The 13628-nt window shown below is 34.2% G+C and overlaps 2 protein-coding genes across 2 annotated transcripts; both read right to left on the bottom strand.

Annotated features, from left to right (window-relative positions):
• Window positions 1-86: 86 nt before the first annotated feature.
• LOC125221764 (WUSCHEL-related homeobox 9-like) lies at window positions 87-2256 on the bottom strand. Its single transcript, XM_048124043.1, has 5 exons — window positions 2227-2256; window positions 1699-1946; window positions 1107-1655; window positions 351-570; window positions 87-236 (listed from the first exon to the last, which is right to left on the bottom strand). Coding segments are annotated over exons 2-5 (888 nt in total). The 5' UTR covers window positions 1817-1946; window positions 2227-2256; the 3' UTR covers window positions 87-235.
• A 7579-nt stretch (window positions 2257-9835) lies between these two features.
• On the bottom strand, window positions 9836-11307 carry LOC125201246 (rac-like GTP-binding protein RAC13). The gene is made up of 7 exons (XM_048099287.1): window positions 11150-11307; window positions 10963-11050; window positions 10679-10788; window positions 10542-10605; window positions 10370-10434; window positions 10208-10273; window positions 9836-10103 (listed from the first exon to the last, which is right to left on the bottom strand). Exons 1-7 carry the CDS (start codon window positions 11246-11248, stop codon window positions 10005-10007), a joined length of 591 nt encoding a protein of 196 aa, XP_047955244.1. The 5' UTR covers window positions 11249-11307; the 3' UTR covers window positions 9836-10004.
• Window positions 11308-13628: the final 2321 nt, after the last annotated feature.

Genomic DNA, 13628 nt, shown 5'->3' with positions numbered 1-13628 from the left:
GACCAAGCAACTGTCCCATTTTCAGATATTTTGATTTGAAAAGGCAGTAACACAATAATACTTAGTGACGAATAGAAACAAATAGAACAACTTAGTAACTGTAGTTTCGTTCCTAAAATCATGTGGAGATTGTTCCCAACATTGAAGATCCATCTTACATTATGAAGAAAATGATAAGTAAAACATAACAAAACTAGAAATTCTTCTGCCACAGCCTTCCTCAGTCACTCCCAAATCTGTCACATACCACAAATAAATCACATGACTTATAGTTTTCTTTTCCATATATAAAATAACCCTATGTCCATGTAAGTTTAAAATTGAGTGAAAAATATGAAAAATGGAGTTACCATATTTTCATGAAGGGGCGGAGGAGATAGTAGACGCCGCCGTGATGAAGGGGGTGGAGCGTCACCCCCCAGCCGTCGGTCATAACAGGCTGCCCGGTGGAGTGGAAGAGCACCGCATCATCTCCAAACGCCGCTCGCACATTGAATGGCTCAAAGGCAACCTCAAAGCACACATCGTTAATGAACACCGTCGATTTTGTGGGGCCACGTTCCTCCACACCTGCACCTTATACAAATGACACCAAGATATTACGTGCAAAACCCAGTTTAGGAAAAAAAAACCAAGTGAGCACACATAAAGTCAACCAAAATATGCACTAAAGAATCCTTCATAAAGAGATAATGGCAATAACGATAATAATGAATTAACCCTTAGTCTAGAGAGAGAAAATTAACACTTATTAATTCCTTTCTTTTTTAGATTAGAACAAGGCATAAACAAGTCAATTCATGCAAGCATAGACAAATCCATCCTTGTCCCTTTCTATATACTATGACACTATTGTCCATCAACACAGTATCCAACATTCTAACACATGCCAAAAAGAGTGTAATTAGATACATATAGATAGAAACCATATTAGTCACTTCCATGAATGACATGCGTTTCTCACTAATTTTGAATAATTACCAAACAAAGAAAACCCTAAAAAAAAGATGAGATCTTTGGAATAAAAAGCTTGAAGAAGATAATCATTGAATTGTTATCAAACAAATAAAACCCTAGTAAAAAGATGAGATTTTTGGAATAAAAACCTTGAAGAAGATGATCATTAGTAGGAGAAGGGACGAAGAAAGACGCAGAAGGGTTTGGTGGCATGGTTAATTCGGTGTGCTCTTCATTCTTCTTGCTCATCATCATCAGCTCATTTAGGAGGAAGCTCGAATTCTGCTCCGCCGCAGGGAAGCAAACCCCTTGACCGGCCGGAAAATGGAAGGGCTCCGCGAGGATCGGTTGGTTCACCGAACCAGTTGGCGAGTTGATCAAGTCAGTCACAGTGACGGAGACGGATTTCTCACCCGAGGACTTGTCCGAGGAGGAAGACGACAGAGATGGAGGTGCAGTGGAGGTTTGGAGGCGGCGCTGCTTGTGTTTGCTTCTCGATTTCCGGTTTTGGAACCAGTAGAAGACGTTGGCGTCTCCGACTTGGCCGTATTCCTGCAGCCGAGCCCTGATTCTGCGTATCTCGTCTCGGGGAGGGTTAACCATCCCCGAGTTGAAGATCGTTTCCAGGATCCGGATTTGCTCCGGCCGAGGGTTCCACCGAGCTTTTGGCTCGGGGGTCCTCTCATCACATCCATGCCCTAACAAAAAAATAAAATTGACACAATTAATTATTTTGGAAACATATAAAAATTATATATAGATTGTTACCTTTGTTTGATTGAGTTAGGGAAGAGTTGATCATGTCATGAGTGGGCTTGGATTTGAACATGCTAGGCCAGTGTTTGTTTGATGAAGTCATGATTGGGGAAAAATAAGTGAAGGTTTTTTTTTAGAGAGAGAAGCAAGGATTTGGTATGGAAGTGTTCTAACTTCTAACACAACATGCTATCTTATACCAGCATTGTTCCTCTTTGCATCATCACCTACTCCTGTGTGATCAATTGCTCAGCATTAAATATCAACTAAAGAAATGGGATTAATGAATAATTAAAAGAGACAAAACAGCAACAAGAATCGCCTGCAAGAATTGAAGCAAAAACGGAAAGGGAATTAAATAAAAAGTGATAGAAAAAGAGTAGAGGCCCATACTTAAATCTAGAATGCTTGTTCTCTACTAATAATGCAAAGAGAATATTGAAAGAAGCACATGCTAGGGCTTATATTCAAACATGCATCGAGAGAGAGAGAGAGAGAGAGAGAGAGAGAGACCTTGATGGTATGTGGAGTTTTGAATGGAGGGGTAAAATTATATTTTGAGGAAGATAAATAGAGGAAGAAATGAATGGTTTTTATAAAATTAATTGTATGTGTGTGAGAATATTATTGTAATATAGAGAGGTTTTTGGTGGTGCCTTTTGTAATTTGATTACAATAGTAGTATCATTTAACAACGTTGACAATTAGAGATCATGTATTTAATTTAGAGATCATATAGATTTAATTTAACCTTATCTCATGGTTACACTGAGTTGGTTATATGCATGGATTGGTGTAATTTAGGGACAGATTACTCTAACCTTTTCTTTTCAATTATTTTTTGAAAATTGGTTATTAGTTGGAATTGAATGCAAATAATTGCATATTTTGACTTAAGAGAAAGTGCATTTATATAATTTGCCAAAGAAAGTTGGAAGGCCTTTTTTTATACTTTTGACTTCATAGTGATTGGTTGGATTTTGTTGTGACGATATATGTGAATGTGTGTGCGTTTTAATTTCCAGATATTTGTTTGCACTTTTCAATTCCCTATGAATGTGAAACTATTAAAATTAAGGATACCATTTTTTTTGGTCAATTTGGTGCCAATCTAATTCGACTATTCGTTCAAATTAACATTAGCCCTATGCAAATTGTGATTTTTTTGGTTACTTTGATGTGTTATATGCTTCTTACATATTTTTATGCTACTTAGCTTGAGATTAAATTATATAGTATAAAATGCTTCAAAATGATACTATTATAATATGAATTATAAATGGATGCTGGGATATTCATATATTCAATATATGTACCTGTATTTCCTCTTTCACAAGGATTGTTTCTTCCTATTATTCCAATTTGTCTGCTACAAAAATAGAGTCTGAAATAATTAATATTCAACATTAACTTGTGGATTCGAGTCAAAAAAGTTTTACTTTTGTTCTTTTGTCTATATGGTATGCTAGTGCCTATGTCCCTTCCCTACCCCTTCTTAATGCAACAAATTGACTATGCATCTTATCTTTCCTATCCCTTCTAAATGCAACAAATAGAGATAATGAGCATTTAAATCATACTGTTTTTTGTTAATTTTTGACAAATAACCAAAATTGAAATTAATACGACTCGACTATAGGATGATATTGTATTGGACAAAATAATGTCATTCTATTTCGAATATCAATTAAAACAACGCTGATTTATCCGAGATGAGGTAGTTTGTTGCCACATTAGTTTCGACATCGACCATTGTAGGATAATTGCGAAAAATTGAAAAGTTGTGATTTTATATTCTACTTTCAAAAGTTAAAAGGCTGACCCGAAGTTAATGAAAAACTATGATTTAAGTAATAATCATCCCTATAAAGTAGCACTAACAAAGAAATAAATGTAATAAGAAGATACCGGATTAGAGAATTTACCATCTCTAATGAATCCCTCTTCATATTTTATAAAACGCTTAAGCCAAAAAAAATGACAAGCACCAACAAAGTAGTCCTACTGAAGCGATTTTTAACAGAAATGGCTAGAAAAACCGATGAAAAAAATGATAGAGACAAAAAGAAATAAACTCAAAAGGACAACCACAAGAATTGCTAATGATAATTGATTAATTTAATTGGATTATTGAAGTGAGATAAAATCGTGTGTTGAAAGCGCGAAATGCGGCAACAGCCTACACTAAATGCAAACGTGGTCTTAGTAAATGCTGAAACAGGTCTGATTTAAGGCTTGAATTTGCTGCACATGCAACTCAGAAAAATATATGTAGCTACTTTAGTTTATTATTAATTTATTATATATTTGTTCTTGTTCATCTGTTGAAACACCAAGTTCACATTAATTTGATCAAATTAAGCTCTGGCACTGAAAATATTGTTAGCGAGAAACAAGGATCATCCATTTTTGTTAAATTGTTCTGCGATTTTATGTGACAGAACTTGTCATTCTTCAATCAATTCTGTTTTCATCGATTTCATCTTCTACATTCAAAACATTTATTTACAACGATTTTGTTTTAATTCTAATGCAGTATGTACTAAAATTATTGTGGACTGAAGAAAATTATTAAAAAAATGTCACATTTAAATCTTAAAAAATGGAACTTAATTAACAAAAAAGAAACATAATATGAAAATGAATATTTTACAATTGACGAGTCCAACCTAACTAATTTTGTCTTTTGTTTACTAAATAATAGAGGACCAAAAGACCATCGGTTTCTACTCGAGTCCAAGCTTAAAGATAACAGCAAATTAATGACTTAAATTCGTACAATAAATTTGAAATTTAATTGTACTTCTCTTAATTATTAGGACTGAAGAAACTTTAGTACGGCACTTAATTAATTTTGTGTTAAATGATGTACTTTTTAATATCCAATTTTTCACATCGATTCTAATTTAATTAATATATGATTTATTTAAAAATACAAATGCAATTAAATTTCAAAAGTTATATAATTGAAATAAATAAATAAAATCCTAAATTACAATATTAATTTTTTCTTTTTTCATATATAATTTACAATGACCTATATCTATCATAAATCTTAATTAATTGATATTAAATAAGTTGAAAATAAACAGTTTATTAAAATTCAAAATATATGATGACGGAGAAGAATAAAGTAAAATATTACAATAAAGAATAAAATAAAACAAAATGCAAAAAATACAATAAAAAAATAAAAATAATCAAAATTAGACAACACAAAATAAACAAAGAAATTAGGTTACACACGAGCCCAATAGACAAAACACACACACAAACATGTGCGCCTTTTGGCTCACATTCCCTCTAATCTGAGCCGCTCGTCCTGCCACAACGTCCCTTGCAATGCTTTGCTCATTTTGACGGAACAACAAGCTGATAGTGAGTTGCGTTGCTGATGCTCTTAATCGATCCTAAAATTTATAATTTTGAACCATTTTCCTAGTTTCCTTAATTTAATTGTATAACTATTACATGGACATCTTCATAATCACTTTATTCTATCCATAATCCATCTTTGGAATTCATACATCCAATATATAAATATTCTAGGAATTTAATGAGCTGCTATGATCCGAAAAACACGGATACTCCCTTTATTAGATCTTCATATAGTTTTCTAATTTTTGCCTAGGTATTTGAGGTTTTTTACCTACAGATATATTTTATTCCCATAATTTTTATTAATATGCTCCAACTTAGATAAGATGGCCATATAATTTATAGAAAACCAAAAAATTTAAGAGACCTGTGAGTGTTTGATTAACAATCATCAAGATATGCGTGTATAACTGTATATTGGTAATAACAAATTGGTAGTTATAAATCATTGTAATCAGTCCCTTAGCAAATATACCTATTGATTAGAATATTTGTAACATAAAATGTCATGTGCAATGAACTAAGTAAGTTGCGACATGTATTTGTTAATTAATTATTCCTTAAATAGACTATAATTTTAAATAGATTAGTGATAAAAGTATCGGTACAATAGGTGTATTATTTCTTAATGAATTTACATTATTAAGGATTCGTATATATGGTAAACTTAATTAACATAATTACATTGATCTCAAATCTCCTATAATTGGTAAAGATTGATTCTCGTATATCTCATTCCTGATATGGTGCAATCTTCTCCAACACTCCCCTCAAGTTAAGCGATGAGGTTTCCGATGCTCAACTTGCACAATAATTCCCGAAACAGTTTCGAGTTCACTGCCTTTGTAAGGATGTCCGCCAACTGATCTTCAGACTTGACATATGGCATCTCCACTATCTTTGCTTCAATAGTTTCCTTTATGAAAAGACTGTCAACTTCAACATGTTTGGTTCGATCATGCTGAACCGGGTTCTCAGAAATGCTGATGGCTGCCTTGTTATCGCAAAACAATTTGCATGTCTGCGATGAGTACATGCCCAACTCTTTCATAATCCTCCTTAGCCATAGTAGCTCGGTCAATCCACTTTTGATTCCACGAAACTCTGCCTCCGCGTGAAGGGTTTGGCCCGGGATCTAATTATATATTGAATTAATAATTAAAACGCCGGAAAAAAATCGGCTTAAGCCCTTTTACAGAAGGTTGGGGGCGTGGAACGGGGCATCACGGAAAAAGGCCCAACCGGGGGACCTTGTAGGTTTTTAAATTTTTTACAACCTAGATAGGGCCCCGTCTACCTATCTAAAAAAGGGGTATTCCTCCCAAAGTCGTCTTTTCCTTGGGGGAACCAAAATGACCCCCGTGGTATAAAATTGAAGGGATCTAAAGATGGACACGTCTTTGTTTTTTATCTCCCGGTAAAAAGATGTTTTGGAGTTTTTTTCCTAATCTTTTTAATATGGGACACCCTTGTTTAATCCAAAGGTTTTGATTTATCAAAAAAGGGCTTTTTCGCAATGCAATTTTCCCCGATATTTTGGGAGTGAGTTAATAACCAATAGGGGAAAGTTTTATTATTCTTTTAATCGGGCCTTTTGGTTTGACTATATCCCCAAGGGGTTCGAGAAGTTCTATTATTCAAAACCCCGGGCCCGGGTTTGGATTTAAAAAAATAAATAAAAAGGAAAAAAATATATTTTGATATACATCTCGTACTGAAAAAATTTTGGGAAAAAAAAAGATATTAATTAATTTAAAGTTTATCCCCAGACTACAAATAAATTAATGGATATGAAAGTTTTTTAAAAAATAAAAAATTAAAGAGGTTAACCCAAATTTCTTGTAATCACTTTGGGAGGGCTCGTATTTCTTCGAAAAGGGACAAGAAATATTCCAGGGGGCCTTATATTAATTAGGGTTATAATTTAACAAAAAAAAAGGGTTTTCCAAAGGGGCCCAATCCAAGCCCCATAAATTCCTAACCTGAAAAATTTAAATAAAGGGAAGGAAAGGGGGAGACTATATCAACAAAAAAACCCAAACCTCCCCCCTTTGGAATTTTCAAATTTATCTTCTAATAGGGGAATTCAAAATTTCCCTTTTCATTTCTTGGGTTAAATTTCCTTGCACGAAATTCACTACTCCATAACGGCTCTTCTTTCCAATCTTTTCAGGGGAGTATCTATTTGGTGGCATTCCTTTTGTAGTCCGGTGAGGAAGAATATACTTTCCAGTATCACTGTCAACCATATTATCTTCTTCTGGGGAATCTGTACTCAAGGGGTTAGGAGAAATCGTATTCTCACTAGGATTCGGTTTAGGAATTACCTCGGATATCATTGGAGGAGGACTCGGGGAACGCGGATGAGATGACTCTGGTGGTGAGACTTGTTCGGCTGCAATGACAACTGGTTCTATTGGATCCCCAATCGAAGAGTTTGGAAGTGGCACAACGCAACTTAGATAGTTTGGTGAACTACATGGATCACTCTCCCCCTGACTACTAAGGTGGGTGTGGTAAAAGAATTCAGTTTCTAGGAAGTTAGAGTTCATGGTGGTAATGATTTTTTTTATGAGAGGGTCAAAACATTGGTAACCCTTCTAGTTTATCTCATACCCGACAAAAGCACATTTGGTTGCACAAGGGGATAGTTTAGTTCTCTTTTTTTTTTTGGGATATGGACATAAACGGTACAACCAAAGACTTTAGGTGAAAGGTTTAGGTGTTTGGGAATTTTTGATCATTTTGGAGAGGATATTGATAAGGCTAATTTCATGCATCGCTTATATGGTGAAAAGCGTTTTTTTGTTGAGGATTTTGGTAGGGAGTCGGTTCATGAGGTAGACGGATGTGGCTACAGCTTCAGGCCAGAAATGTTTGGGTACCTTGGATTCGATCATTAGAGCCCATGTGATTTCAAGGATACTTCTATTCTTTCTCTCAGCTACCCTATTCTGTTCGGGTGTATAGGCACAGGACGTTTGATGGATCATTCCCCTATCCTTACAAAATTGGGTCATAGAATCGTTAACAAACTCCCTCCCATTGTCAAACCTAAGAGTTTTGATGGTTGTGTGAAATTGGGTTTGGATCATTTTATAGAATAAGACAAATTTTTCCACAACTTCAGATTTATGTTTCAAAAAATATATCCAGGTCATTCTAGGGTAATCATCCACGAATATCACAAAATATCAAAAATTACCCCCACCAATTGGTGCAGGACCCCACACATTAGCATGTATTAAGGAAAAAATAGAATTCATACGGGTGTTTGTAAGCTTAAAAGACTGTCTGTGGCTCTTGACCAAAACACATGTTTCACAAGAAAACTCGGTAGGAATAGAAATGTTTGGAAAAAAAAGTTTAAAGTAACCAGGAGAAGGGTGTCCTAGTCTTCGGTGCCACAGCCAAATTTCTTGTTTCGTGGTTCTGTGAGCCAGCATCGCATTGCCATATTGAGCTATCTCATCCACATAGTAAAGTCCTCGTTTCTCAGTGCCATGCCCACGAATCCTCCTCGTCTGAATATCCTGTAATATACAAAAAGTGGGATGCATCAGAAGTGTACAGTTCAAATCTCTAGTCACATGACTTATGGACATCAATCTCTGAGATAGTGTAGGAACATGTAGACAATTTAAGAAACATAGAGTAAGAGATATATTGATAGTTCCCGACCCAACAACAGTAATTCGGGAATTTCCCTTGCCCCCCATCTCCCTATTCCGACCATTGCCCCCCCCTTTCGTCGCCCACCGCAAGCGCCCGAGCTCTTTTTGTTTCTCCTCCCACCACCCGGGGTATCCGATTAGAAAAAAAATTCTCCCGGGTGTCTCGTTTTTCCCCAATGAGAACAAATAGCCGGGATTTGTCCCCCGTTTGACGGGAGGGGGTGGTGGGTCGGGTGGTCCGCGAGTGGGGCGTTTCCCGGGCCGGGGTGCCCCTTTTTTTTCCCCCACCAGCCGGGCCCCGTCGTCTCTCCGGGGTGAAGGGGTTTGGTTGATCTTATCCGGGGAACCTCCCTTTTTCCCACTTCTTGCGATGTTTGATTCATCCCGAGGATGTCTCTCCCGATTAATCAATTTTGATTCCCCTTTAAAAAAGATTAAATTTTTGGGAGAATTCCCCAATTGGTGCTCCTGCGCAACACGGTTGGTTTGGGGACGATCAATATTGATCCACAACCCATCCCACTCTGATACCTTGATAAAAGTATCGGTATAATAGGTGTATTATTTCTCAATGAATTTACATTATACACATAGTATCAATATATAAGGCTAAGGACTAATCTATATGATAAACTTAATTAACATAATTATATTGATCTCAAATCTCCTATTAGTAAAGATTGATTCTCGTATATCTCTTTCCTGATATGGTTCAATCTTCTTCTCCAACAATTAGGTTTTTGGTGCACATAAAATAGCATGCCCGAACCCAATTCCTGTTTTCTTGCTTTTTATTTTATTATTCTTCTTACTTTTCCTTTTTTTTAGGTTTAATATTATTTTTAGTGTGTTTTAGCTCTATTTGAAAGAGAAAATAATTAAGGGAGTTTACTTTCATTATGTAATTTTTGAAAATTTAATTATTTATTTTAATTTTTTAAATATCACAAATTAAATAAATATATAAACCTAAATATCAATGAGGTATATAGTGGGACCTTGGAAAAGCTATGGCTACTCTACTATATTTAATACTCCTACAAATGACAATGAAATGTAAAATTTCAGCATAATATAGTAAAAGATTTTGATTGAATTGAATCTGCAGAAAACTAAATGGACTAATATTACAACATATGAGTAAATCTAGGATATCTTGATTCTCCAAAGACAAAAAATAAAGAAATAGAATAAATCTTGTAAACTATTTTTAATGAGATACACAAATATAAAATTAATTCAAAGGAAATTGCATCTTCTTGACTTGCGTGCCTTTTTCTTCATTTTCGGAGGTCGCAAAACGACCTTTATTGCTGTGTCAAACACAGCCTTCACATTCTGCCACAAATTACACCAAAATAGATAAAACAAAATTTGATTAATCACAAATCTACAACAAAATAAATGGAAAATTAAATTAGTGATCATATTTATTTAATTACCTGCTGAGTTTTGGCACTACACTCTATGTAAGCTACTGCCCCAATCATCTTCTTCAATTCTTCTCCCTGTTTAAAATTTCACAAAATATCAATTTTTAAATACTAATTTTATTGATAAAATTTATGCAGAAAGCTAATGAGATTAATTAACTAATAATATACCTGAGCGTTTGTTATAGGAACTGCAGCTGGATGATCGCTCAGAAACTGCTTATCTTCTCTCAAATCTGTTTCAACATTTTGCAGATTATGTGTTTGTTGAATTGTCACAAAGTGAAAAACTCTAAGTCTAAACATAGAGGCATTTCGATAAAAAGGCAACTTTATATCTTACCCATTTTGGTTCCGACAAGGACAATCGGAACATTTGGAGAATAGTGTCTTAACTCTGGAATCCACTGTGATAAAAAAAAAGAATCATCACAGAGTTGAAAAATATGACCAAAAAAGAATCAAGAAAGAATATTAAACCTTCTTGTAGATGTTTTCATAGCTAGCTTTGCTGATGAGAGAGAACGCCAGTAGAAACACATCAGCTCCTCTATAACTTAGTGGGCGCAGCCTGTTGTAATCTTCTTGCCCTATATGAACCAAACATATAACTACTCATCGTCACCTTTCCTTTTTAGTCTGTCTTATTTCTATATTTAAATCTAAAATTCATCTCTTTTTTCTCCCCTTAAACTACTTTTTTCTATCCATTTAAGACGTTCACCTTTCCTATATTCTTATTTACATACGCATCAATAACCAACCTGCGGTATCCCAGAGGCCGATATTCACAGTGTTTCCATCGACGACGACATTGGCACTAAAGTTGTCAAACACCGTCGGAACATAGTCCTAGAACAAAAATCAAGAAAAGATGATAACTGTTAGGAATTCATGTCGCCATCTAATGAAATGCAGCAGAAATTAGAGACAGGAAACAAATCTCGATACCGTTGGAAAAGTATTGCTAGTGTAAGAAATGAGCATGCACGTCTTCCCGACGGCGCCATCGCCGACCGTCACACACTTGATGAATCTAGCGGTTGTCATTTTTTTTTTAAAAAAAATCTGAATTTATTTTCTTTCTAATTGCTTATGCGCTAACTATATAACTTCCTCCTTGTTTATATATCACAGCCGGTTTGTTTTTACGTATAAAGGGATAATGATTTGTGACATGACTTTTGGGTTTCTTTGAGTTTAAGGACAGAGAGAGACAGATTGGGTGTAACGAAATTAGGTGTGGTGGTGAGTGAGCGTTCGTTGGTTAAGTGTGTAAGAAGCGATGGAGGGAAATAAATGAGGAAAGATAGAAAGGTGATCAAAAGTGGAGGGTTGCTTACACTATAACTAATCTGCCATCATTGTTATTTTTTATGATTTTTGAACAAAGATTCAAGATTTTCTACTTGTGAGTTATCTATTATCATCTTTTTGGGTGAGTCATGATGATTGATGACACCTAAATTTCGAAGCCAATCAACTAGAAGTGGTTGGAAGATTCTTGGGCTCATCAAGGAAGCAAAGCCCATGCTATATTAGATGTTGTTGTCTTAATGGGCCTATTTTGGGATTTTACATGCCCATTACTAGCTAATTCTTTATTATAATGTCCAATGTGTTTTTTTCCCTCTTTATTTTAGTTACTTTAAAAATCTCATTCATAGCCAATAAAAACCTTCATTCAATATAAGAGTTATCAGTCTATCATTGATTTCGAGTTGTGAATAATAATGGAAAAACTATCATTCACGTTAATGACTATTCAAATGTGAGTAATACTGTACATGATAACTATCAGTGCATCATTCTATAACTATCAGTGTATCATTCTCAGTTAAGATTATATTTTTGGTTGTTAATAACAAACTAAAAACATTCATTTATAGTCAATGGTAATTTTGAATTGTTAATTGGGGTATAAAATAGTAAGAGTAGATGTTTTTTTCTACTAGAGTTTTGTTGGTAGCGTCTTTACATATTTGGTACAGTTTGATTAATGAGATTGTACATGGTGCACGTATAATTTCTAGAAGGAATTGGTCCTAATATGGGCTCACATTAATTAACAATGTGTCTCTACCTAAATCCATGGTTTAAAAGAGACTTGACTAATCAACTAGTTATTGAATTAGACAAATTACAGTTGTATATACTGCATTGAAGCTTCGAAAATGCATAACTACACAGGACTAACTCATTTTAATTTCACGAGCAACTAGAAAATTAATGGGCCAGGCTGGGACCCATACAATAAAAATATGATCCCTCAAAAGAGACAGTTGCTTATATACGCTGCCTAATTCATACCATAAATCAGCTTAATTCGGTTACTAAAAATTAATTTGTTCCAATATTAAATCAATTTGAAATTATGTAAAATTAATTTTGCACTAACAAAAGGAATCATAGTATCGTTGGCAAGAGGAGTGATCAATTACTAACAAAAGGAATCATAGTATGGTTAAGACTAAATCTTAACCATTAGATTAGAAGATAATAATGTCACATGAATTATATTTTTTATTAAAAAAATTAATAAATAAAATTAGAGGGTATTAATGTCAGGCCCCTCTCATTAAAATCATCTTAAAACTTTAAATTACGTAAGATTTAAATTATTTTTTGGCAAAAAATATATCAAATTAAAGATAATTTTATAAGGATTCCAACGAGATCTCAATTGCATATGTTCCGACGACGTTCGGATGATGAAATTTGATATTTTTATTTTAGTTTTCGTAATGTTAATAACCAGATTTTTAGCAACAAATACATAAAAAAATCTCAATAAAACCATGTAAAAATCTCAATAAATATGTGTTACGTAATATTTTCTTGTACTAGTGTTGATATTATTATGTCATATTGTTGATATTTGTAATACACTATGTTGATATAAAAAAACATTCACGAAAATTATCATATGATAACATAATGACGATATTACCCTTTTGTTGATATTTTGTCTACTATTTATTGAGATTCGTAAGATTTAATCTCATCCACTCATTTTAAAATCTAAGGGTGGAGATTTAGTCTTAATTTTGGATTAGAGTACTATAAGCATTAAAATATGACCCTTGTTGGCCATATCCAACTGTTCAAAAATATTAGCAACACTAATCTTATTTATAATTAGAATGATAGGGGAGTGTTATATTGCTAACTCATAACTTAATTGCTAACTACAACTAAATAATAGCCATTAGATATTCAAATTAAGTGTTTAAATCATCAATCCCTAAATGTCAATACGATTAACGAAAAACATCAACAAGGCCATATGATTGATTCCAAAAAATATCAATAGAGGTAGGCCTGCTTATTCGGCCGGTTCCGGTTCTACCCGGTCCGGTTGACCGGGTACCCGGTTACAAATTATCATAAATTTGGGAACCGGAACCGGAATCGGATCCGGCCGGTTTCG

The sequence above is a fragment of the Salvia hispanica genome, chromosome 1 (genome assembly GCF_023119035.1).
Source record: "Salvia hispanica cultivar TCC Black 2014 chromosome 1, UniMelb_Shisp_WGS_1.0, whole genome shotgun sequence".
NCBI classification, from domain to species: Eukaryota; Viridiplantae; Streptophyta; class Magnoliopsida; order Lamiales; family Lamiaceae; genus Salvia; species Salvia hispanica.
This window is presented reverse-complemented; position numbering and strand designations above follow the sequence as displayed.

What these genes read in the sequence shown, in the direction of transcription:
- LOC125221764 (XM_048124043.1), bottom strand. Translation starts at nt 1,816, where the DNA reads ATGACTTCATCAAACAAACACTGGCCTAGCATGTTCAAATCCAAGCCC. An exon ending in TCTATATATAATTTTTATAT is followed by an intron (nt 1,656 to 1,698) that starts GTTTCCAAAATA and finishes TTTTTTTGTTAG; the next exon opens with GGCATGGATGTGATGAGAGG. An exon ending in TAATGATCATCTTCTTCAAG is followed by an intron (nt 571 to 1,106) that starts GTTTTTATTCCA and finishes TATAAGGTGCAG; the next exon opens with GTGTGGAGGAACGTGGCCCC.
- LOC125201246 (XM_048099287.1), bottom strand. Translation starts at nt 11,248, where the DNA reads ATGACAACCGCTAGATTCATCAAGTGTGTGACGGTCGGCGATGGCGCC. An exon ending in TTCCTATAACAAACGCTCAG is followed by an intron (nt 10,274 to 10,369) that starts GTATATTATTAG and finishes AATTTTAAACAG; the next exon opens with GGAGAAGAATTGAAGAAGAT. An exon ending in GTAGTGCCAAAACTCAGCAG is followed by an intron (nt 10,104 to 10,207) that starts GTAATTAAATAA and finishes AATTTGTGGCAG; the next exon opens with AATGTGAAGGCTGTGTTTGA.